The sequence below is a fragment of the Stegodyphus dumicola genome, chromosome 2 (assembly GCF_044657685.1).
Source record: "Stegodyphus dumicola isolate Sdum_Otavi_A_Nest chromosome 2, ASM4465768v1".
NCBI classification, from domain to species: Eukaryota; Metazoa; Arthropoda; class Arachnida; order Araneae; family Eresidae; genus Stegodyphus; species Stegodyphus dumicola.
In genome coordinates, this window is record NC_140769.1 from 133333869 (window position 1) to 133358087 (window position 24219).

At 30.3% G+C, this 24219-nt stretch overlaps 1 protein-coding gene across 1 annotated transcript in view; it reads right to left on the reverse strand.

Annotated features, from left to right (window-relative positions):
- Window positions 1-24219, reverse strand: part of LOC118190155 (WD repeat-containing protein 18) — a 79534-nt gene that overhangs the window by 25758 nt on the left and 29557 nt on the right. The window contains exons 5-7 of the mRNA XM_035360837.2: window positions 7082-7223; window positions 6762-6905; window positions 2140-2198 (exon numbers count right to left, since the gene is read on the reverse strand). Coding sequence (XP_035216728.1) covers window positions 2140-2198; window positions 6762-6905; window positions 7082-7223 — 345 coding nt within the window. The remainder of the gene's footprint in view (window positions 1-2139; window positions 2199-6761; window positions 6906-7081; window positions 7224-24219) is intronic.

A 24219-nucleotide genomic window follows, 5' to 3' on the forward strand; every position in this document is an offset into this window, starting at 1 on the left:
TCAAGTTTAATTACAATGTTATTAAGCATGAAGCAAATAAATTTATGTGATATACACTACATTAGTTAAAATTAAAGCCACTCTCAAAGTTCAGCAGCAGCAGCACCAAAACTTCTAAAACAAGAAAATTGAAAATATAATAAAAAAACTGCCATTTCTGAATTTAAACTGAAAAAATTAAAGTAGTATTTTTAAACTGGAAAAATAAATAAATTATAAAAATGATTTTATAATAGCTATTGAAAATAAACATTTTTATTTAATTATTAAGTATAAATATAATAATTGAAAATCTTCAGATATAAATTACAAATTTACTCTGAATTTCAGCTCCATTCTAATTTTATGTCTTAAAAATCTGAATATATAGTGTGGATAAAATTTGAAGTATATAAAATCTGTCTTGAAATTTTATATACAGTGGTAGCCAAAATTGTGGACACTTTTGGAAATTTTTATGTTTTGAACTTTGTATGCTTATAGAAAATGTTACGTTTCGCAAAATGCAAACTTGTATATATCATTTTAATGAGAATTTATTACTGAATTCAATACAAAACACAAAATTCAATTATTTGTAATTCAAGAACCAATCAAATGTTAGTAACTGTCAGTAGAAGCTGACATCATGTTTACACTTGAAACAATTCATTATTTTGCTTTGTTCTGTAGAAGGAGGACTTGTTTCTTATACACTGCAATTACAAGTAGGAATTTTTGTAAAAATTTTTAATATTTAGTCAAGAAGCAATGACATCAAATAAAAGTGTAGATTGGACAACTAGAAAGAGATGTAATATTATTTTGTTACGAGAAAGTGGTCTTTCCTATGCTGAAATTGCAAGACAGATGGGTAGTTCAGTGACTACATCTGGAGTTCGAAAGTTTTGTTTACGATATCAGGAGACAAATTCAATAAAAAACAAAGAAGGAAAAGGCCAAAAAAGGTGCACCACATCTATTGATGACAGAAAAATAAAAAGACTATGTCTCCAAGATAGAAAAATGTCATCAGCGGCCATCAGAAGTGATCTGAATGATGCTGGTGTTTCTGTCAGTTCAAGAACAATCACGAGAATATTAACAGATGTTGGACTGAGAGGTAGAATTTCCCGAAAAAAGCCTTATCTTAATTTTCAGGAACGAAAGAAAGACTGCAGAGGGCAAAGGAACACATTAATTGGACAGATGATCAGTGGTCATAAGTTATATGGAGTGATGAAACTAAAATATCGTTATTCAGTAGTGATGGGCGAAAATATGTAAGACGTAGAATAGGAGAAGAGCTACATCCTGACTGCATTCAAGCAACTGTGAAGAACCCAGTTAGTGTTATGATTTGGTCATGCATGTCAGCAGATGGTATTGGTCACCTTCATGTCATCGATGGGACACTGAATGCCAGAAAATACATTGACACTATTCTAGAACCAAAACTTCTACCTTCCATTAGAGATCTCTTTCCCAACAATGCTTCGTTTATTTTTCAGCAGGATTCTGCTCCTTGCCACACAGCCAAAATATCAAAAGAGCGGTTTCGTACAAAGAGCATTAAATTGTTGTCATGGCTAGGAAACAGTTTTGACCTCAATCCTATCGAAAATTTGTGGCACCATTTGAAAACTCTTGTCCGAATGAGGCGCCCATCAAATAAAAGGGAACTAATTGAGGCTATAATTGTTTCCTGGCATCATGTAATAACGAAAGAAGAGCTTAAAACTCTTGTCAGCTCAATGAAACGTCGATGTGAAGCTGTAATCAAAAATAAAGGGTACCCTACTAAGTACTGATAACTCACTGCAATCATCACTATCTAATGTATATCGATAACTATTATCGTTTAACTTTTTTTGTACTGTAAATAACTGAATTTTGTGTTTTGTATTGAATTCAGTAATAAATTCTCTTTAAAATGATATATACTAGTTTGCATTTTGTGAAACGCAACATTTTCTATAAGCATACAAAGTTCAAAAACATAAAAATTTCAAAAAGTGTCCACAATTTTGGCCACCATTGTAAGTCATGAAATTAAAAAATATTTGGGCAATGCAATATTAAAAATTGTATTGCTTCAAAATAAAAATTGATAAAATGCACTTCAAAATAAAAATTGATAAAATGTACTGAATTACTTACTGATGCCCTACAAATGCATTTTTTCTTGATACTTGGCTGTAATGAAGTTCTTTAGGCAACTGCAAAAGAACTCATCATATGAGATATGGAGGCAAACCGATAAATGCAATCTGTAGGCATTTTTCATTTATATCATATTTACATTCAAAAGAAAATTTTAAAAACTAAAAATTACCAAATAATTTTATAGATTTCTGGAAAACTAATATAAATACTGCAATTAAATATAATTAATATGTACAATATTTTATTGCATAAACCCCTAAATACTTGAAATAATAAGAGCTTAAACATCAGCACATCATTTTACAAGCCACGGCAAATATCTGTTATATATTTTCAGTGAAATAAAAGGTGTTTATATGCATGTTAATGAATTAATAACAAGAAATATGATACACTTTCTATATAGCCTGAGCCCATTTTTTTTCATTTATAATTTTTTAAAACATAAAATGATTTCATAGGAGAGAGAATAAGACAATTTTAAAAAAGTAGGATAAATTTCATTTTTAAAGTTATTGTTATTACATACTGCTCTCGTGTGCAATTATGAATCTGAACATAATTAATATGCTTCTTTCATTTAAAAATTATGAATCACTTTTCTCTGAGGCTTTTGAATTATCACATCTCCTCATATAAAAAAGGCAAATTCATAAATTAAATGTTGTTAGAGAAGAAAACATATACCCATTAATGCGCTTTTCTAAATTTATTACTATTATTATTATTAAATAATTTCTTACAAAAGTATAATTCGTAAAATGAAATAAAAAGTGTTGAAATTGGATACTGCTTTAAAGTATTTTCTGTTTTAAAAATTACATCAGGAAAGTGTTTTAACATGTCAGTGAAGTCTTCATTATACGTACTCCATAACTTATTATATTTTAATCCAGTTAAAATACAAGATGTCCACAATCAAAAATCCTTATTTCTAAACTGCCTATAGGCGAAACCAGTCACAAGAAAATTGTGAAATTTTGTGGCAGAGTTAATTAAGTGAAGGGAATGTCTTTCAATGAAACATAAATTAGTTAAGGGAAGTTTACACCTGTCCGAGCAACCCGCAGTGAATACCTTCGATACGAATACTTTGACAATGCAAACGCTCACTTTGACCAAACAGAAATGTAGATGAAATGAATCGGTGAGTCCGTTTCTATGTTGAGCCAGTTGAAAAGCTATCCAGGCAGTAACTCCAGTGTTCGCAGAGACATCGTGCCATATTTTTCATCATATCGAAAGTGCTGAGATGGAGCAATAATCTAACTATGGCAATTTTAATGCCTATGCATGTTATGAAGTATTATAGTATCCTTCACTAACTGAATATTATGACCATTGTTTACTAATACCTAAATACAACATAGATATAACTACTGATCAGAATAAATTTAGGTTTTTGATATTATAGAAAAAACATAAAAAATTAAAGAGTATCGGAATCAAAATATTTATTTTAAATATATTTATTTCTGAATTTTCTTTAATCAAAAAACAATTAAATCATCTGTTATTCAACTACCCAGTAAAATACAGTTTTCAATTAAAAAAATAAGTGAATGGGCAAATATTTATTTTATTTTGTAGACATAAATTTCGCTGTAATTGACCATGAGCAATTACATCTAATAAAATACAATCTAAAATTCTGAAATTTTGTTTTATATACTTTCCTTTTTATATGAACCACAAATTATATTTTATTTACAAATGATCAGTCGGAAGTATTAAAATAAAAATTGCCGACAGCAAAAGATTAATAAGTTCAAGCAAAAGATTAATAATTTTTGCTCAACCTCATACACAGAAAATGGCCTATTTGTTTAGGTGTGAAATGGGTATTGACTTCTGGAATAAATACGCAGATTGTGCATTTTGGCACTCTAAATAAATATTGCAGAGACTGTAGGAGTCACCCATCCCCAGAAACCGAAGCGAATTTTCCTGGCAGAGCATCTCGAAAGAACTTATATAGCATGTTAGAAAATAATCTAAATCTAAACAAAATGTATATATTTACAAGTTTTTAAAGAGAGGGAGAGATGACCTTCTAACAATGGTGAAAGGTGTGCATAAGGTAAAAAAGGTGGAGAACCATTGTATTAGAAGGAGGGGCTCATTTATCTTTTTGAATGTTTAGTGATAATTTTATTCACTAAAAATAAATATTGGAAGTGATATAAAATACAATCGGTCCCATCATCATATTTATATATATTAATTCAACCCCCCCCCAGTTTTATGAAACAGGTCAAAATGTGATGCACCTTTTATGACCCAGAGATGAAGAATCAGTCCAGTTATTCCTCTTCTGCAAGACCTAAAATGTTCAAGAGTCAGAAATTAATAGTGAAGTTTCTGAAGATGCTTTTGAGATAATAAGAACACCATTCTCCTCAGTTTTTTGGGACAGGATTGTACCATAACCAGCAAGCAATACATCCAAACACTCCAAAACCTTCAAAAAGACATTAGGAAGAAAAAAAAACCAATAGAAACCTGAATGCAATCTATAGCTATCTCTGGCAACAACTCATACAGTCAGCAAACTGTGGTGGACAGTGATCTCTCACCCATTATAAAGACCTGACTTTTGTCCTTCGAACTTTTACTTCTTTGGTTCAGTGAAGAGCTGTCTATAGGGTTCTCAACCTTTTTTGGGCTATGCACCTTTTACACCATTGATAGATAATCATTCCCTCCTCGTTTCCAAAACTTAAAAAATATATGTACACCTTACACCAAAACAAAAAGTGGGACAGTTTTATATCTCCCGTTCTACTAGACCGATTGTCAAAATTTAACTTGCATTTTCCATGTCTCGAAAGTGCGATTTAGGTTACATAATAGATTTATACATAGCATTATTCTAACATAGGAATTTTGACACAAAAAATCAGACTTTTCCTGAAATAACATGCCAATTTTTTTCCATATTTAGATTCAAATTATGCCTAGATATTAAATTTTGTAATTTTTGGTGAGACATTTATGGAGAAATTAAAAAATTTATCTTGGCACATTTTTTTCAGTTTGCACCAAGAATAATTCACTTGGCGAACTTCTTAATTTCTGGCAACTTTTCTCCATTTCCCTACATCACTTGTAACAAACCACCAAAATATAAATTCATGCATATATCTTACGAAATTTTGAATAAAAAACTCAAGTTTTTTTCAGGTGTACTTAGAAATACATCTACTTTAATATGATGGTAAAAATTTTGTAGATTATAATTCAAACCTTTTTTTGAAAAATTTATAAAAATTATTTAAAAATACAAATTCTAAAAATAAATCACAAAAAATGAGCAAATTTTATTTGGAGTGAACCTAAATTTCAAAATGTGAAAGAAAGAATCAAATAAGTTTAATAAAAAGAGATATTACCAAATATACACCAAATTCAATTAACATGGAGGAGCTAAAATTTAGAGGGCTAATTTTTTAAACACTACTCATGCAATTTTTAAAAAACTTGGCTCTTTGGCATAATTTGAGTTATAGAATTGAAATATGAGAAAAAATTGATATGTTATTAAAAAAAGTCTGATTTTGCATCAAAATACCTATGCTAGAACAATGCTATATATAAATCTAATACATAGCCTTGGTCGCACTTTTAAGACATGGAAAATGCAATCAGACCAGTAGAATGGGAGGTATAGAACTATCCCTCCTTTTTTTTGTTCAAGGTGTACATTATATGAAATACAAAAGTAGCATTTTGACATTTTATGAATGATCTTCAGAATTCACTATACAAATAGTTAAAAATTTAAGATATTTAAGGAAATATAAGAGAGATTTCTAAAAGGAAAAGTATGATAAAATACTTTGTTCTTGGAGTAGCTTCGGGCATTTCCACTTTCGTCATCACATCCATCTATAGAATGGGAGATATAAAACTGTGGCCCCTTTTCTTTTGGCGCAAGGTGTACATTTATTTAAATATAGATTATTTTTTATGTGTTTCATAAATTAAATATGAAAAAAGATAGAAAATATTCATAAATATCAAAACTTAAATAAAAGCAGTTTTTCATATTCATAAACTGAATCTGAATACTTAGCAGGTAAATGAAAAGCTGATCGCATCCCTCTCCAAAACTATGAAACTTCCCTTAGTGGGAATTTCTTCCTTTATTGGGAACTCCTGTCATAAGGACAATGATTTGCTGACAAAAATGTGAAAGTGGCTGTAAATAAGGTAAAACACAGCAACCTGTATTTTTTCCATTATTAGTCACTAATAATGAGAAGTTCGGACAATTTGTACCACTTAATAAAAAGGTTATGCCAAATTTTATAATATTCTATATACAACTCCCCTCTCTCAATGTTATATATTTGCATATCTACTTTTTGCTATTTGCATATCTACAATTATTACATTTCTTTGTAATTTATACTTTACTGATCCAATAATAGAATATAGTGATTAATTTTTTAATAATTTAATAATCCCAATTGTTATAAAAATTCTCTTATTCTTTAAACATATTTTATTTAAATGCACATAAAATAAAGGGATTAATTATTTGCACCACCCCCCCTCTAAATTATTTGCATAAAATAAAGGGATTTATTTTTTCCTGTAAATATAAAATTTACCTGAGAAAATATGTTGACTTTATATATTTTTCCATTCTGTGCGCCTAACAATAGGAAATTTTCAAAATGGTCCATGGCAACAGATGTCAAGGGTAGATCCATACATACTGAACACAGGATATTTCCAGTTGCTAATTCATAAAGCTGAAAGAATAACACACATTTCAGTTTTTAATTAAAATTTAAACACAATACCTAAAGAAAATTAAACCAGATTACAGATCTATAATAAAAACAAAAGCTGCCTTAATATTTTGTTTTAAACATAACCCAACTGATAGCTGTCATTAACAAGTGTCAATAGACTACAACAAACTTACTTTACAAGTCATATCATGGGATACTGTAGCAACACGAGCATGCGCTCCTAGAAGTCCTACATAAATATCAGTAACTCCTGCTGAATGATGATGCCATGAATAATGAGGTTTAGAATCTTGTTCCTTTTGATAAGATACAACACTAATATTTTTTAAAGGAAAAAAAAAAATCAATTTTACATAACTTCGAAAAATAACACCATTACAAATACTTGTATTACAGAATATTTTCAGTTTCAACACTAAAGAAAATATAAACATAAATAAATATACAACACTGGCCCAAATATAAAACAGTCTCACACATAAAACGACTAATTTTTTAAGGGGGCTAAAAATGGTTTGAATAATAGCTTCTTATACACTGCGGAAAAAAAGTGGGACAGTTCTATATCTCCTGTTCTACTGATTGACAAAATTCAAATTGTGTTTTTCATGTCTCGAAAGCACGACTTAGGATATGTATTAGATTTATATACAGCATTGTTTTAATTTGACATAAAATCAGGCTTTTTCTGACATGACATGACAGTTTTTTTACATATTTCAATTCTACGACTCAAATTACGCCAAATCGACGAGTTCTCTAAAAATTGCAGGAGTAGTGTTTAAAAAATTGGCCCTGAAAATTTTAGCACCTCAATTTTAGTTGAATTTGTTATATATTTGTTAATATCTCTTTTTTTACTAAACCTACTTTATTCTTCCTTTCACATTTCAAATTTAGGTTCATTCCAAATAAAATTCACCCATTTTTTATGATTTTTTTAATTTGTATTCTTAAATAATTTTAAAAAATTTTTCAAACAAATTTTGAATTATGACCTATACAGTTTTTTAACATCATCTTAAAGTAGATGTATTTCTAGACACACCTGCAAAAAATTAAGAGTTTTTTATTCAAAATTTATCTAAGATATACATGAATTTACATATTGGGGCGTTTTAAAATTTGGCATATTTGTTATAAAGGATAATAACACCAAATGTGGCTTACACACCTTGTTAAAATTATTTGAAAGTATGAACAATGACTCTTTTTCTGCTCATTTGCAATGAGGGAAAAAAAAAAAAAAAGAAAGAAAGAAAGAAAGAAAATAGGTTGCTATAAATTAAAAAGTTCGCGAAGTGCATTATTCTTGGCGCAAACTGGAAAATAAAATGCGAAAAATAAATTTTTGAATTTCTCCATAAATTTCGCACCAAATTCTACAAAGTTTAGTATTTAGGAATAATTTAAGTCATAGAATCGAAATATGGAAAAAAATTGGCATGACATTTCAGAAAAAGTCCAATTTTAGGTCAAAATCAAAATACCTATATTAGAATAATGCTATATAGAAATCTAATATATATCTTAAGTCACGCTTTCGAGACATAAAATTGGAAGTTAAATTTCGTCAATCAGTCCAGTAGAACGAGAAATATAGAGCTGTCTCCCCTCCCCCTTTTTTTAGGGGGGGGGGACACAGTGTACATATATATGTTAAAAGTATGCTTTTAGAAAATGCTAATTAGAAAAAGAAAGATGATTGACTTAGATTTCATATCTTAAAGTAAAATTGAATACTATAAAACAAATGTTAAGGGATAAGTGACAATTTATGATAAAATATTTTCATGGTGTTGCACTGCTTTCTTACTAAATTAAAATTTATTTTGAAAAAAAGTATAAATAACAGAAATAAAAACTAAGCAGTCATGATTACAGTAATATAACTTTTTAACCCCTTCTATGGTCAATTGTTTCACAATGTAGCAGCAAAGCTCCCAATTATTATCAAACATTTCCTTTATTATTTCCTTAGACAAAAAAAAAAGTTTACTTGATTATGATTAAACACTTTTGCGGTCTCATTTATATCACAGCGTCACTTTGCAGCAAGATCAAAATCTTATTGAGTGGATTGTTATTCTCAAGTTGTGGATGATTCAATACCAAGGCATTTTAAGACATTACACTTTTTTCTTTTTGTGGAAGGTGAATATCAAGAATGAAACTCACTGTAAATGATTAAAACAGCAGAATTCATTACAGAAATAACTTGAGCAAATGAGAACTGATATATGATACAATTTAAAAAAAAAAAAAAAAAAGGGATACTTATGTATTAGTTCATTGATGATGAATCTGTCGCCCAGCAACACAGTGTAGTGCCACTTATAAATATGCACGACATAACACTCACAACATCTTATTTTCATTTGATGTAACAACGTGATCAATATAGGTTGTAATATATCTTTCTGTTCAGGAAGAAACACCGTTAAACAATTTTATTATTTGGTACACCTCAAAGCTCTTATTTTGATTTTCAACCCCTTTGCCCTCCTAGGGGCTAGTTTTCAACTTTTGGATAAATTTTGGTTTGCATCTAAAACAGGCCTTAGAAATATTTTGCCTCCTTTCACCAACTGTGAAAATTTATTTCAAAAACGACCTATTTGTATCCTAACCCAGAGGATAAATTTCTCTTGCATTCCGTAGTCTTTCATTTAAAATTAACAAAAACGATACTGTAAAGAATAAAAGCATGCTTTCAACTCGGCAGTTTTTATGATTACACTAAGAGATGGACCTTAAATGCATTTCCATTTCCCGTATTTTTAAGTGAGCTTTCCCTTTGTGTGATCTTATCATACAAAGGGAAGAAGACATGAATGAGAAAGTAGTTATCAATCACCTCTTTTCATTTCTCCTGCATTCTAGGATTTTCGAAAACAGAAGCAGCGGGTGTCTTTTGAGGCTAACATGCCGAATTTAACTCCTACAACTGTGTAAAGTTTTGACCCCAGACGACAATTTTGAAATTGACGAGTCTTTCTCTTGGGAAGGGTGAAGTGCTGAAATTAAAATTTTAGCTAAACAGAGATGAATGAAACTCGAATGGAGTAAACAAAAAATAAAAATCTAATATACTTGTATTCAGCCCTAGCGCAGGATCAGTAAACTCCCCATCCCTCCATGAACATAATGTTGAACTCTAAAGACCTTATAAATTAATCGTAAAAAATTATTACATCATAAACTGTTATAATATAAAGAAATTATGTTATCTCACAGAGTAGAAAAGGAGAAGACTGGTGCTGTCATCTATTGGCCTAGTATCCTTAGTGTGGGCACTGGTATATATTATATACCAGTTTTAAAATCATATCAATAATCTTTTACTTAACTACAGTATATACTAATTTACTTAACTAAAATACAAAGTCCGAAATCCTGACTCGTCGGAACCTCGACTATTCCGGATTTAGGATTTTTCCAGATATTAGATCATCAGTTTAAATCTAATAAGATGGATGTAGGAAATATAAAATTAAAAATATTAAATTAGGATTTATGAAATAATGAATCTAAAGGATCCAAAAGTTGAAAACTAGCCCCTAGGAGGGCAAAGGGGTTGAAAATCAAAATAAGAGCTTTGAGGTGTACCAAATAATAAAATTGTTTAACGGTGTTTCTTCCTGAACAGAAAGATATATTACAACCTATATTGATCACGTTGTTACATCAAATGAAAATAAGATGTTGTGAGTGTTATGTCGTGCATATTTATGATCTAAAGGGCATCAAAATTTACAAAAAAAAAAAAAAAAAAAGCTTAATATTTATTTGTTTACTTTATTAAACATTTCTTTCAATGTAAGTTGTTTAAGTTGCTTCGTTTTTGTGCTAATACTTTCTCATTAACTCTGTAGACAGACATAATCTCTTGTTCAGTTACATTGTTCAAGTAACTGCTGTTTCGAGAACTTCTAAAAGTATGCTTTTAGAAAATGCTAATTAGAAAAAGAAAGATGATTGACTTAGATTTCATATCTTAAAGTAAAATTGAATACTATAAAACAAATGTTAAGGGATAAGTGACAATTTATGATAAAATATTTTCATGGTGTTACACTGCTTTCTTACTAAATTAAAATTTATTTTGAAAAAAAGTATAAATAACAGAAATAAAAACTAAGCAGTCATGATTACAGTAATATAACTTTTTAACCCCTTCTATGGTCAATTGTTTCACAATGTAGCAGCAACGTTATGTAAAATCGAATTTTTTCTCGTTCAATCGAAATTTTCTCGTTTTCAGCAACTTCTCTGTCACTTTCTTCAATATCGGTAGCAGCAGTATTTTCTGCATCTAGAACCATACTACAGATTTTGCCATTCATTAATTGATTGATGATTGAGAAGCATTGCCATCACAATGAAAAACTTCTTTTATATCATCTTAATTTATTACTGCTTCTCCACATTTCTTTACAAAATCTGTTAATTGGAAAATTTCAGCTTTGTTTTGCGATATCCGAAAACCTTTAAAATTAGCAGCTATCATCATCAAATTTAGCTATCCTTCACTATACATATTTGACTATGCATCATGAGCTTGGCGACTAATGACAAGTTGTTCTGTTAAATTTCATTTTGCTTCTATCGCGCATTGAGACAATTAAGCCTGAATTGTATTAGTTATTTATTATACTTATGTCTTATTTCTTGCACATGCTTAAGGCTTAGTTCTGAATAAATAAATTCCCACATATACTTAAGCCTTATTGAGGGCCGGCGCTAGATATATTACTGCCTGATACAGTCTGTATGGGTCCTAAATTCTGCGACTTGGTGTGGCCATACGAGCCGTGGCGCTGGTTCTGGGTTTATGTTAATAACAAATCTGTTATTCTTAATTCAAATAGCCCTAAATGTAATCTTTGGGTCTATGAGTATCATTAACAAAATCTATTTTTAGCATATGGAAAGCAATTTTTGGTAAATTTTTCCTCGTCAACATTTTTTAGTGCATTTAGCTTAAATCTTAACTTAAATTGGATTTCTTAAGTAGTTCTAAATTCACACTAATATTATTGCAATATATGCTTTATTAAGCTTTCTATTTTCAATCATTGAATTATTTTAAAGTTATTTAACTTTCTTACAAATTCCATATTTTAATATTAGAAACATTTAAATAATTATTTTGTTTTCCAGTTATTCTAACTGATGTACTTTGGCATATACTTAATTTCTAATACACAATTAATAAATTGATAATTATGAGCATCTGCAGAATTTTCATAATTAACAGAAAAAATTCGAACTCCCTTATATTCATATCTTGGGATTTTAAGTTCCCTTTTAATCCATTTGTTTTTCACATATTGTTGCATGATATTCAGTTTTCATATATGTAGAATTTACATATTTTGTATTGTATTTATGCCAATTTATATTTAAGTGATGATTTTTAGAAATTCTCGCATCATATCTCTAGTTAACAGATGTTTATAATACCTTGGTAAACATTAATCTTCAGCGTGCAACTTAGTTTCAGGATGAATTATTTGTAAACAAAGATGGTCACTAAATTACGCTAATAATATTTCTAACTGTTGTAATTTATAATGCAACGAGTTCATGTGATTTATAATATAATTAATTTATTATTTTTTTCAGCAGTATTGAAATTAAATGCAGATACTGAAAACGTTTTTATTCGTGCAGTAGTTGTCATGTTTTCATAAACATACGGTGATGAAAGGAAAGTATAATAAATAATGATTTGTTAGGCTGGCATCAGATTAATGATGTATCTATGTGGAATGTTTCAATCTGAGATGCGTGCCAAGCAGATACGCAGCAATGAAGGCAAATTACTGATCGTATAAATTTATGCTAAAATGATTGTTTCTTCATTAACAAGGTATTTTATTTAGTATCGAAGTGAAATTAAGAATTGGGACTCTCCAGATGTTTTATTATGCGCAAAGGGGGGGATCGAATGCACATGCGTAAAGCCTACGAAAAAAACATTGTTGGTGGTTTTGAGGCTAGGATTTTAGATCATTCCGGATAATAGATGTCCAGATTTCAGACTTTGTATTGTATATAAGATTCAGCATATGTATGTCATATATTTGCAGATTTTGAATTTTTGCTTCCCCTCCAATAGAATTTATGAATCTTCAAACACAATACCTTGGAATGAAGTATATTAATTTCATAAGTGCAAACAAAATATTGATCGTTCATCGGGTGGTGCTGCCGTTTAGAATCGAAAGGAAATGCTAGAAACTGATGATTATAGCTTTTGGTGTGGAAAAATTAACATTTTTTAAGAGGTTAAAAAATTGAAAAACAACTGGTATATTTTATACATAGAATCCAACTACTACGGATTCTCCGTAGTTTCTACGGAAATTCATGAAAAACTATGAGCTACGAAAAGTATGGAAAAAACTACGGATTTTACAGAAACAAGAGCAGGAGAACCAGTACGCAAAATGGAACCAACTAATTCATCCGATGATTGGCTGAATACTCGTGTTATCATATATCACATGTTGAGTGCGTTCCTAGTTTTGAAGAATTAGCCAATCGTAGATCAGTAACTCCAACCGTTAACGACTTATCAATAGTTCCACCCAATTGTCTGTCTCCCAGGTTCCTCGCTGATGCGTGTTTAGGCTGCATTCGGCTGCATTGTGTAGTTTACGGCGAGAGCTTAGCGTGTGTCTTGTGAACTGTGAATCAGGTGAAAGATTTTTAATCATAATGCTGCCTCGAACGAAGAAGCCAAAATTATCAAAGCAGAAATTTAAAGATTCATATTCTTCAGAATTTCCATGCATTAAAGCGTCCGAAATTTCTGTGAATCACGCACACTGCAGTGTATGCAACAAAGACTTCTCAGTTGCTCATGGCGGAAAAGATGACTGTAAACGGCATGTGTTTTCTCAAAAGCATATAGAACTTGCCACCGTAAAATCTAAAGAAATAACAAATTCCTTAATAAAAGATGATGAAACAGATCCTATAAAAGCCTAATGCTATTTTGTTCGTTTTTTAATTGAACATAATCTACCGCTTTCTGTTTCGGATCATTCCAAAGAGCTTTTCAAAGCAATGTTTCCGGATTCTGCCATAGCAAAAAAATTTAGCTGCGGTCATATCAAAACTGCTGCTATTGTGAAAACGCTTGCAGAAAATACTGTTGCTGATATTATAAAATCAGTCTGCAGTACATCATTTTCTCTAAGTACTGATGGAAGTAATGATAACAATGATAACAAACTGTACCCATTGGTTATAACATACTACAGTAAAGAAAAGGGAGTGATAATTACTTCATTGATTTCTATTTTAGAATGCACGAATAATACAGGAGAAGGTATTTTTAATTGTATAAATGAAAACTTTAAAAACAAAGGTTTAGAATGGAAAAATTGCTTATCATTTTCTTCAGATAATGCTAGTAATATGATTGGAAAGTTTAAAGGTGTAGCATCATTTATCAAAATGCATCAACCAAGTATAATCACCCGAGGTTGTCCGAGCCACCTCTTGCATATAGCTGCAAAAAAAGCTACTGAAAAATTAATTGGCTGAGAAATTGAAATGTTGATAATAGATATATATTTTTACTTGGAGAAAAGTTCGAAACGGAAGCATAGCTTCAAAGTTGCTCAACAAATTTTGGGACAGAATGCAAAATCTCATAAAATTTTGAAATATTGCAGTACGAGATGGTTGTCTCTTTTAGAATCTATAACAAGGATTTTGGAACAGTGGGATGCTGTGATAAATTTTTTTGGAGATAAACCAGATAACAGTGAGAATGAAGGAAAGAGATTGCAAAACATTAAAAAAATTTTACAGTCACCGACCACCAAATTGTACTTGTTATTTTTGAAAAATACTTTGCCTTTGTTTATAACAGTAAATATTAATTTGCAACAACAAGCTCCTTATATACATAAATTGAGAAGAGAACTTTTTGAACTTTTAATGAATTTATTTGTTAGATTCATAAAACCATCAGTAATTTCTAAAGAAAATGAAGATGTTACTCTAACGTCTATTCCATTTCAGAAGTATAGTAAACAAAAAGAAAATGAAAATTTAGTGATTGGTGCGGAAACAAGACTATATTTTAAAAATGCCAAGTTGAATGAAAGTGAAGTGAAATAATTTTTCAATTCTGTGCGAGCTTTTTTTTGTAACTGCATGTTCATATATAATTGATAAATTTCCACTGAGTGATCCATTTCTAAAACATGCTGAAGTTGCTGACATCAACTTGAGAACTGAAGTCTCATTTTCATCTGTTCTTTACTTGATGAATACTTTTCCATCCATTATTGATGAAAAATGTCTTAATCAAGTAGAAATTGAATTTTCCATGTATCAAGTAGATGATTTGAAAGAAATTGTAGATTTGCGTATTGATATAGCATGGGGAGAAATTGCCAAATTAAAAAATATGAATGGGTGTATTAAATACAAAGTATTGCCTTCTGTAATGCTTGCTGTCTTAATAATACCTCATTCAAATGCAGCTTGCGAAAGAATTTTTTCTATTGTTAAAAAAAAATCAGACGGAATTTCGACCAAATTTAGGTCTTAAAACTCTTGAAGCAGTTTTGATTGAAAAAATAAACATGCAGGCAAATGAAGAACTGTGTTATAAAAAAACATTCTCAAAATCAGAACTTAAGCTTGCTAAGCATGCTACATATAAATCTTTGCATTCATAAATTATGCGTATTTTGTTTAATACTTATATGTATCATTCTTGGTTATTTAAATTTTATTTCCCTGTAGAAATCATATCCAGAATAAAAATATGATTTATAGCTTCTGATTTTTTCTATGATTAGTAGTGATTTGAAGTACTTTTTATTAGTGAATGCCTGAGGAGTTAAAAGAAAATTTCTAATTAAATGTGCATATAATTTACAAGGTATATTTTTAATTATTCAGTTTTATATGTATATGGATTTTAAATGTAATAAAATTGATTACAATTAATTATTAATTTAAAATTAATGAATGGTTAATTACAACATACGCTACGCGCACATTTTCAAAGTTGTAAAAATGTCGTTCGCGCGTTGACTACTGACAAGGTTTGCTGAAGGTTGGAGTCTATGTTTATATACTGGTGCCCTTTAAAGGGTTAAGTAAATCAAGTTTAGAAAATATTGTTTTGCCTTTAAAAATGTGGTGAAGTCTTCAATTCTGGGTAAAGAGTAGCAATCTGGTATTGTGACATCATTTAAGTGCCGATAATCTCCGCATGGTCTCAGAGTGTCGTCTTTTTTCTGGACTAAATGAAATGTGCTTGCCCATGGTGATTTCAATGGTCTTATAATATTATTTTCAAGCATAAAGTTGAATTCTTGTTTGGCTATTTCTAATCTTATAGGATCTCTTTGTCTCGCTTTTGAAAAAATTGGTCTGCCGTTAATATGCATGTTAGTTCAACGTTATGTTTTGTTGTAGAAATTAGTAAATCAGGTTTTGTGATTTCCAGAAATTGTGCCAAAATATTAGAAAATTTATTATTTTTGTTTAAGGTGCTTATATTTGATTCATTGGCTGACGATGCAATTTCACCAATAATGCTGAGTTTAGTTACACCATCAATTAGCTTTTTACTTTTAATATCAATCAATAAATTAAACTGAAGTTAGTTAAATTAAAATCTGCACCCAAAATGACTTTACTGACTTTAAACATTTTACTGACATGATAAATGGCAATTGAAAATTACGGCAAAGTCCCAAATCAAGAGTTAAAATTTTACATCTAAAACGTGGGATTTCAGTACCATTTGCAGCATAAAGTTTAAAATTGCTACTTACCTTGTCATTATACATGGCTGGAATTAGGCTTACATCTGCATCACTCAAAAATTTTATCCCAGATTTTTTGTCTTTTACAAATAATAATAGTCTATAATTGAATTCATGGCAATTCTTTAAATCTTCAGCAGCAGAACCGGCCTCTAATTCTGATTCTGCTATACATCAAGTTTTCTGGATTTTTCCAGTTACATGGTAACTTACATTTTTTCGGAAAACATTTGGATCCAAAAGTGAAATGGTAATAACACAGCTTACCATCCGGATGATAACGCTTCCGACTTCCGCCTCTAAATGATGATCTATTTTTTCTCTCCGTATGACGACTTTTTTCATTTGATTGGTGATGGAGATGGATTTCTTCAATCCACTTTTTTAAGTAAGAAGTGTTTGGTGACATGCTCGAATTCTTAACTTCAGTTGAATGAGCCTCGTATAAGTCAGTTTGTGAATGCATGTTGAAAATCTTATCAGCTATAATCGGCAATTTATCAATACCTTCATCACTAACAGCCAATATATCTTTGATACGGCAATTTGTCCAGCCATAATGTTTTTAATACGTCAGAAATATCACTGGTTGTCAAGGATTTGTAATAGATGGCTAGGTTTTATGTCACCAGTTTCAATGCTAGTGAAAAGGTGTTTGATTAGTTTATTTTCACTTTCTTTAAATATATTTAATAAATGTTCTTTAATATGCCAATGAATATTTGTTTTCAGTCTTATCAGTTATTATATCCTAAATAGTATCTGCATATTTAGGTCCTATTTGTGAGACAATGTAATTAAACTTAGTATCTTCATTACTTATACTATTAATTTTTAACTGTGCCTCTATCTGATAAAACCAAATTTCTGGCTTATCTATCGAAAAAGGTGGAATTTTTATACTAACCTTCATAGTTTCTGAGGAATTTGTGCCATTTGACTGGCTTTATGTCTTCTCTGTATTTACCGTAATATTTACCATTGTTATATGTTTAGGTTACCAAATAATGTAGCAGCTGCTACATCATAAACATTAATTTTCTGGTTTAAGAATAACTTTACACTACTAAATTTAAAAGAAAACAATTTATTATTCACTTTTTAGAGATGTTCTTTTTTAAACAACATCATTCTACGAATATTTTCGTTTCTGTTGTTGTCACACGCAGTCTACATAAAGTTGTACAAAAGGAAATATTATATATGATTTGTAGAGGTTACACAACCAATCTATTTTGAAATTTTTTTGTGTGATATCTATACGTACATAGAGAATAAAAGACTCCTTTTTCCAAAAGGTTGCAAAATTCATTTTTATCACTATCGGTAGTACCAAAAGTGTATACATATACACACCTACCTACCCCATAACCGGTTCAAAGTCTTTATCTGGCCTTTATTTTTGGGATCGGTAGTCATCATCATATACTTCAGTTACAGAAATGCTTTAAATGATGAAAGGGACTGGTATAGCATCTAGTTATGCAGCTTCCTTTTTTTATCACTATCGGTAGTACCAAAAGTGTATACATATACACACCTACCTACCCCATAACCGGTTCAAAGTCCTTATCTGGCCTTTATTTTTGGGATCGGTAGTCATCATCATATACTTCAGTTACAGAAATGCTTTAAATGATGAAAATATTCATGCTTGGGCTATGTTAAACTAAAAAAAAATATTGAAATCTAGCTTTTAATGCAATCTTCCCATTTCCTATATGAAAGTTTTATGCTCATTATAGAAAAGTAAAATTATAAGAAGGACTGAATGTTGTCACTGCTACTGCTTGTCTAGAGAGAGACCTGCAGATTAGAACAAAACCTGAAAGGCCTGATGTAGGCACAGTTGGCAAGTTTTGAAAGTTGGTTGGGCTTTGTTCGATGTAGTTAGTGTCGTAGCTTCGTGTAGAGTTCCAGGGGTTGTAACCCAGTTAATATACTATAAGGTTTCAATACACCACTAAAGCACTAGAGGTGATAAGTTGTTTTGTATTATTTTAAGTTTGACTAGATGCAAAGAAAAAGTTTTACTTGAATTTTTTGTGTTTTTGTGTTTTATCTTGTGGCCATGGTGAGGATTAATGAAAAGCAATAAATAACTCGCTTTAATATGCAGAGATAATTTTTAAGGGTACGCAATTAGTTATAAATAATTGAATTAGGTTATTAGATAACCTTAGTCATTATGAATTTACATGGCCACTACTAAATTTTATTTTTTAACAATATTTGTTAGAAAAGCCCTATTAAAATCAAAATCTAATCAAATTTCACAGTTTAAAATACATGTATGACATTGATTCTTAAACGATATTAGGATGATTAAACATTAAAAGCTACAAAACATTTATGTTTTGTAACAAGAAAACTCAACAAAATATTTATCCCTCATTTTAATTTGAAGCCTTCCCAAACATTTTGGCTAGTTTATATCGATTTCCTTCTCTTTAAGAATCTTTTCTAACAATTAGAGATTTATCTCAATATGCAAACCAATTCTCTTGCTAGTTTCTGCGTGCTTTATCTCCTAACTTGTCAACCTCTCCACAATGTACCTACGAGGGTTTACTTGATCTGGTAAAAGTTAAATAGTCCCAAACCCCTGATAGCATGAAGCAAATTATCACTTTATTTGAAAGTAACTACAATATCAGACAAAGGCTTAAATAAGCCTCTTTTTTAAATGAACTTGGAACATAAAGGCATGTTCTAATGCTAACAAAATCAACTACAGCTCACGGTGAGGTAATTAAACAAGAACAGTCAAATTCAAACTAAAAATGTGGACTAGTGGTCAAAGATTATACAATTTAATTTAATCTGGCTCAGTAACTCTATCATATGAAAAAATAGAAAGGGGACATTATAGTAAAGGCTGAAATCATAAACATTTGGGTAATTTACATAATTATAACTGCACATATTTTTGAAGAATAATTTTCTTTATGTATTCAGTTTCTTTCTACAACATGTTTCCTTTTCATTTTAGGATTTTTGGATTTAATTAAGGATTCGTGTTATTCTAAAAAAACATTAAATGCATTTAGAATGTATAAGAAAAGTGGCTAATTTTATTTCTTTAGTAATATAAACATTCTGAAGAAATATGAAATATATATGGTAAAGGCCGGTTACAGAGCTGGTGTCTCAGAATTTTTAGAATTTAGTGACACACCAAACAGCAAAATTTACAAATGATAAAACTTTTAGAATTTAGAGCAGGCACTGGAAACAGAATTTAGAAAGGCACTAGGCAGCAGAATTTAGGATCCATAGAGATTGCATCAGGTGGGAAAAGGCCTAGTGCCAGCTCTGTGTATGATGCATCAAGACATATTAGATGAATCTTTTAAATTGTAAGTTTTTCAATTTCTTTATTAATAAAAAAATCCCTTTCTATAATGCCTGCACATGTGATAAAATTAGAAGCATTTTTGATGTTTTCCATGTTTGTGCCAAGTGAAAAGTAGAGAAAATAAAGGAAAGATAAACATGTTAAAAAGATTCTAGTATCAGGAGTAAAACATACAAATATTATGTTTTCATAGTTTTTCCAGACGTTCTCCAAAAAGTAAGAAATTCATCGCTAACTTTCTGTTAAATACATCCATTAAGTGTTGATACCATGGAGACATTTTTTATTTTGTCACATACTTCTCGAATCTTCTAGAATCGTGGGTCTATAAATCTTGCCTTCAAATCCTTCTAAACTTTCCAAGCTGCAATGTCTAAAATACTAAAGAAAAATTATCCCTACCAATTCTGTAACAGCAAAGAGCCAGAAATATCTTGGGGGGGGGGGGGGGAGGAGGGAAAAACTGTAAAATTAATTTTATAGAGAAAACATGCATATTCTGAGAATTTTGAATATTCTGAGACAATTACATGACAAAAATGCTTACTATGAAAAAATTAAGAAGACATTTTTAATTAATTGCATAGCTAATTTTGCTCTTGCTAAGTGCTGTTTGCTGTAAATCGTGCTTTATAGCATCATACCTTGTTTATTTTTCAGATTCAAAATGTTGTATAAAATGTGGTCAAATTGAAACTTTATAATATGACAGCGAAAAATAATTTTTTTTTATTTTAATGTTATTTTTTAAATATAATTTCAATATATTACAATTATTTTAATGAAATTTATCAATGTTACAATGTTTTAAAAAAAATCGTCGAAAAATTCTCAGATCTCGGAATTAAAAATTTTCTATAGAAACTGATCTTAAAATCGCCAAAATGTTGATAAGTCGCCAAATTTAGAACCATTTAATAAAAGAATTCACATCCCCAAAAGTGAAAAATTGTTTAATAGCTCTTTATTAGAAAAAATTATTTTCAAAATGCTTATGTTTCAGTCGTAAAAACAGATAGAAATTTCAGATGATTAAAATTAAGGACCTTCTGCTGATTTTGGCCAAAATTAAGGACTTTTAAGGACCAAAAATCGATTCCAAAAAATCTAAGGACTCTTAAGGACCATATGAACCCTGTAAAAGTTAGCCAGGATATTTAATTTCAAAATTTGGAATTTTTGATGTCATTTTCTACTTACCTCAAGGGATCAGTTAAGTAAGAATAATTTGAGAAAATAATGTTAGTAGTCAAAAATAAGTCTAATTCAACCCCTTCAGGATGAGTGTATCATGTATGCATCAGCAGCTAATCCTCTTACAAGATGGCATGTCGCTTGGTGCAACTTACCTTGGAGATGGTGTGTTGCACCAGTGCAACACAGAGTGTGATGCGCTAGTGCATCACCTGGCTATTAGCAGTATTTGGGACTGATGCATATATGACACACCCATCTGCAAAGAGTTCAAGCAGCATGCCATCGCGAAGGGGTACAAGGAAGTCATATATTGTCCATATCAAAATTTTTTTGTCTTCTGAATTATTATTCATGAAATTAATTTCTTGGTCTGATTCATTTGTTTGTCATCTTCAAACTGAGCCACTATGTTTTATCTCCAGCCATCTATTCTGAACGAAAACTTTAAATTTATCAATAGCAAGGTTTATTAATAAGATGCAATTCAAGTTAAGCCGCCTGTGGGATTTATAGCCATATACATTCACTCTTCTTTAACAACTTTCTTCACTTTTACATTAAGTTGACCCTTTTACATTGCATAGTCAAATATGTATAGTGAAGGATAGCTAAATTTGATGATGATAGCTGCTAATTTTAAAGGTTTTCGGATATCGCAAAACAAAGCTGAAATTTTCCAATTAACGGATTTTGTAAAGAAATGTGGAGAAGCAGTAATAAATGAAGATGATATAAAAGAAGTTTTTCATTGTGATGGCAATGCTTCTCAATCATCAATCAATTAATGAATGGCAAAATCTGTAGTATGGTTCTAGATGCAGAAAATACTGCTGCTACCGATATTGAAGAAAGTGACAGAGAAGTTGCTGAAAACGAGAAAATTTCGATTGACAAGTTAGTCGAAATTCTCGAAACAGCAGTTACTTTAACAATGTAACTGAACAAGAGATTATGTCTGTCTACAGAGTTAAAGACAAAGTATTAGCACAAAAACGAAGCAACTTAAACAACTTACATTGAAAGAAATGTTTAATAAAGTAAACAAATAAATATTAAGCTTTTTTTTTTTTTTTTTTTTGTAAATTTTGATGCCCTTTAGACCATAAATACTTCATTATTTCATAAATCCTTATTTAATATTTTTAATTTTATATTTCCTACATCCATCTTATTAGATTTAAACTGATGATCTATCTGGAAAAATCCCAAATCCGGAATTGTCGAGGTCCCGACGAGTCAGGATTTCGGACTTTGTATTGTAGTTAAGTAAATTAGTATATACTGTAGTTAATTAAAAGATTATTGATACGATTTTAAAACTGGTATATAATATATACCAGCGCCCACACTATGGGTACTAGGCCAATAGATGACAGCACCAGTCTTCTCCTTTTCTACTCTGTGAGATGACATAATTTCTTTATATTATAACAGTTTATGATGTAATAATTTTTTACGATTAATTTATAAGGTCTTTAGGGTTCAACATTATGTTCATGGAGGGATGGGGAGTTTACTGATCCTGCGCTAGGGCTGAATACAAGTATATTAGATTTTTATTTTTTGTTTACTCCATTCGAGTTTCATTCATCTCTGTTTAGCTAAAATTTTAATTTCAGCACTTCACCCTTTCCCAAGAGAAAGACTCGTCAATTTCAAAATTGTCATCTGGGGTCAAAACTTTACACAGTTGTAGGAGTTAAATGTGGCATGTTAGCCTCAAAAGACACCCGCTGCTTCTGTTTTCGAAAATCCTAGAATGCAGGAGAAATGAAAAGAGGTGATTGATAACTACTTTCTCATTCATGTCTTCTTCCCTTTGTATGATAAGATCACACAAAGGGAAAGCTCACTTAAAAATACGGGAAATGGAAATGCATTTAAGGTCCATCTCTTAGTGTAATCACAAAAACTGCTGAGTTGAAAGCATGCTTTTATTTTTTACAGTATCATTTTTGTTAATTTCAAATGAAAGACTACAGAATGCAAGAGAAATTTGTCCTCTGGGTTAGGATACAAATAGGTCGTTTTCGAAATAAATTTTCACAGTTGGTGAAAGGAGGCAAAATATTTCTAAGGACTGTTTTAGATGCAAACCAAAATTTATCCAAAAGTTGAAAACTAGCCCATAGGAGGGCAAAGGGGTTGTAAATCGAAATAAGAGCTTTGAGGTGTATCAAATAATAAAATTGTTTAACGGTGTTTCTTCCTGAATAAAAAGATATATTACAACCTATATTTCCAAAAACAAAAAAAAGAGGCCCTTACGGTCCTCGGTTATCTAAAGTGTGTTTGGGGGGGGGTCAATTCTTGATATCATAGCATATTATCTAAAGCATAAATAATAACTTCAAAAATGCATCATATTTTCTCAGCTGAGTGATAGTGTTTCATTTTTCAATTTTTTTATTTTTCAGCTGAGTTACATCTCCTTGCAATATTATACTAGTTCAGTTACAGCATGATACAGTTTGTGCATGCAGTGTTATATTTGCTAATTTTTTTTTATACTGAATTTAAATCAAGTTCAAAAGCTTTTTACCCATATTTTACATAACTATGTTCAGCTGGGTTGCACCATCAAAAGTGCATAAAAACATAAATTTTATTTTTAAAATATTTAATTTCTAGCGAAATTTTAAAAGTTTTTGTCTTCAGACTTACATAACTATATTCAAACACCCATCTCTACAGATGCACATCAAAAGTATGCAAAATTAATTTAAAAAACAAAAATTTAACAACATTAAAAAACGTCTCAGAGGAGCACCGGTATGCTCTCAAAATTCAGGATTTCACTCTAGATTTTTTTTTAAGTCTCAATTTTGCGTCCTCAGGGTCCATAAATTACAATTCATGCAAAATTTTACCACAATTTAAATTATTTTATATCCCGCCCCTCAAAGGGTTAAAGCCTATTACTAGATCCAAATATCAAAACAAGATA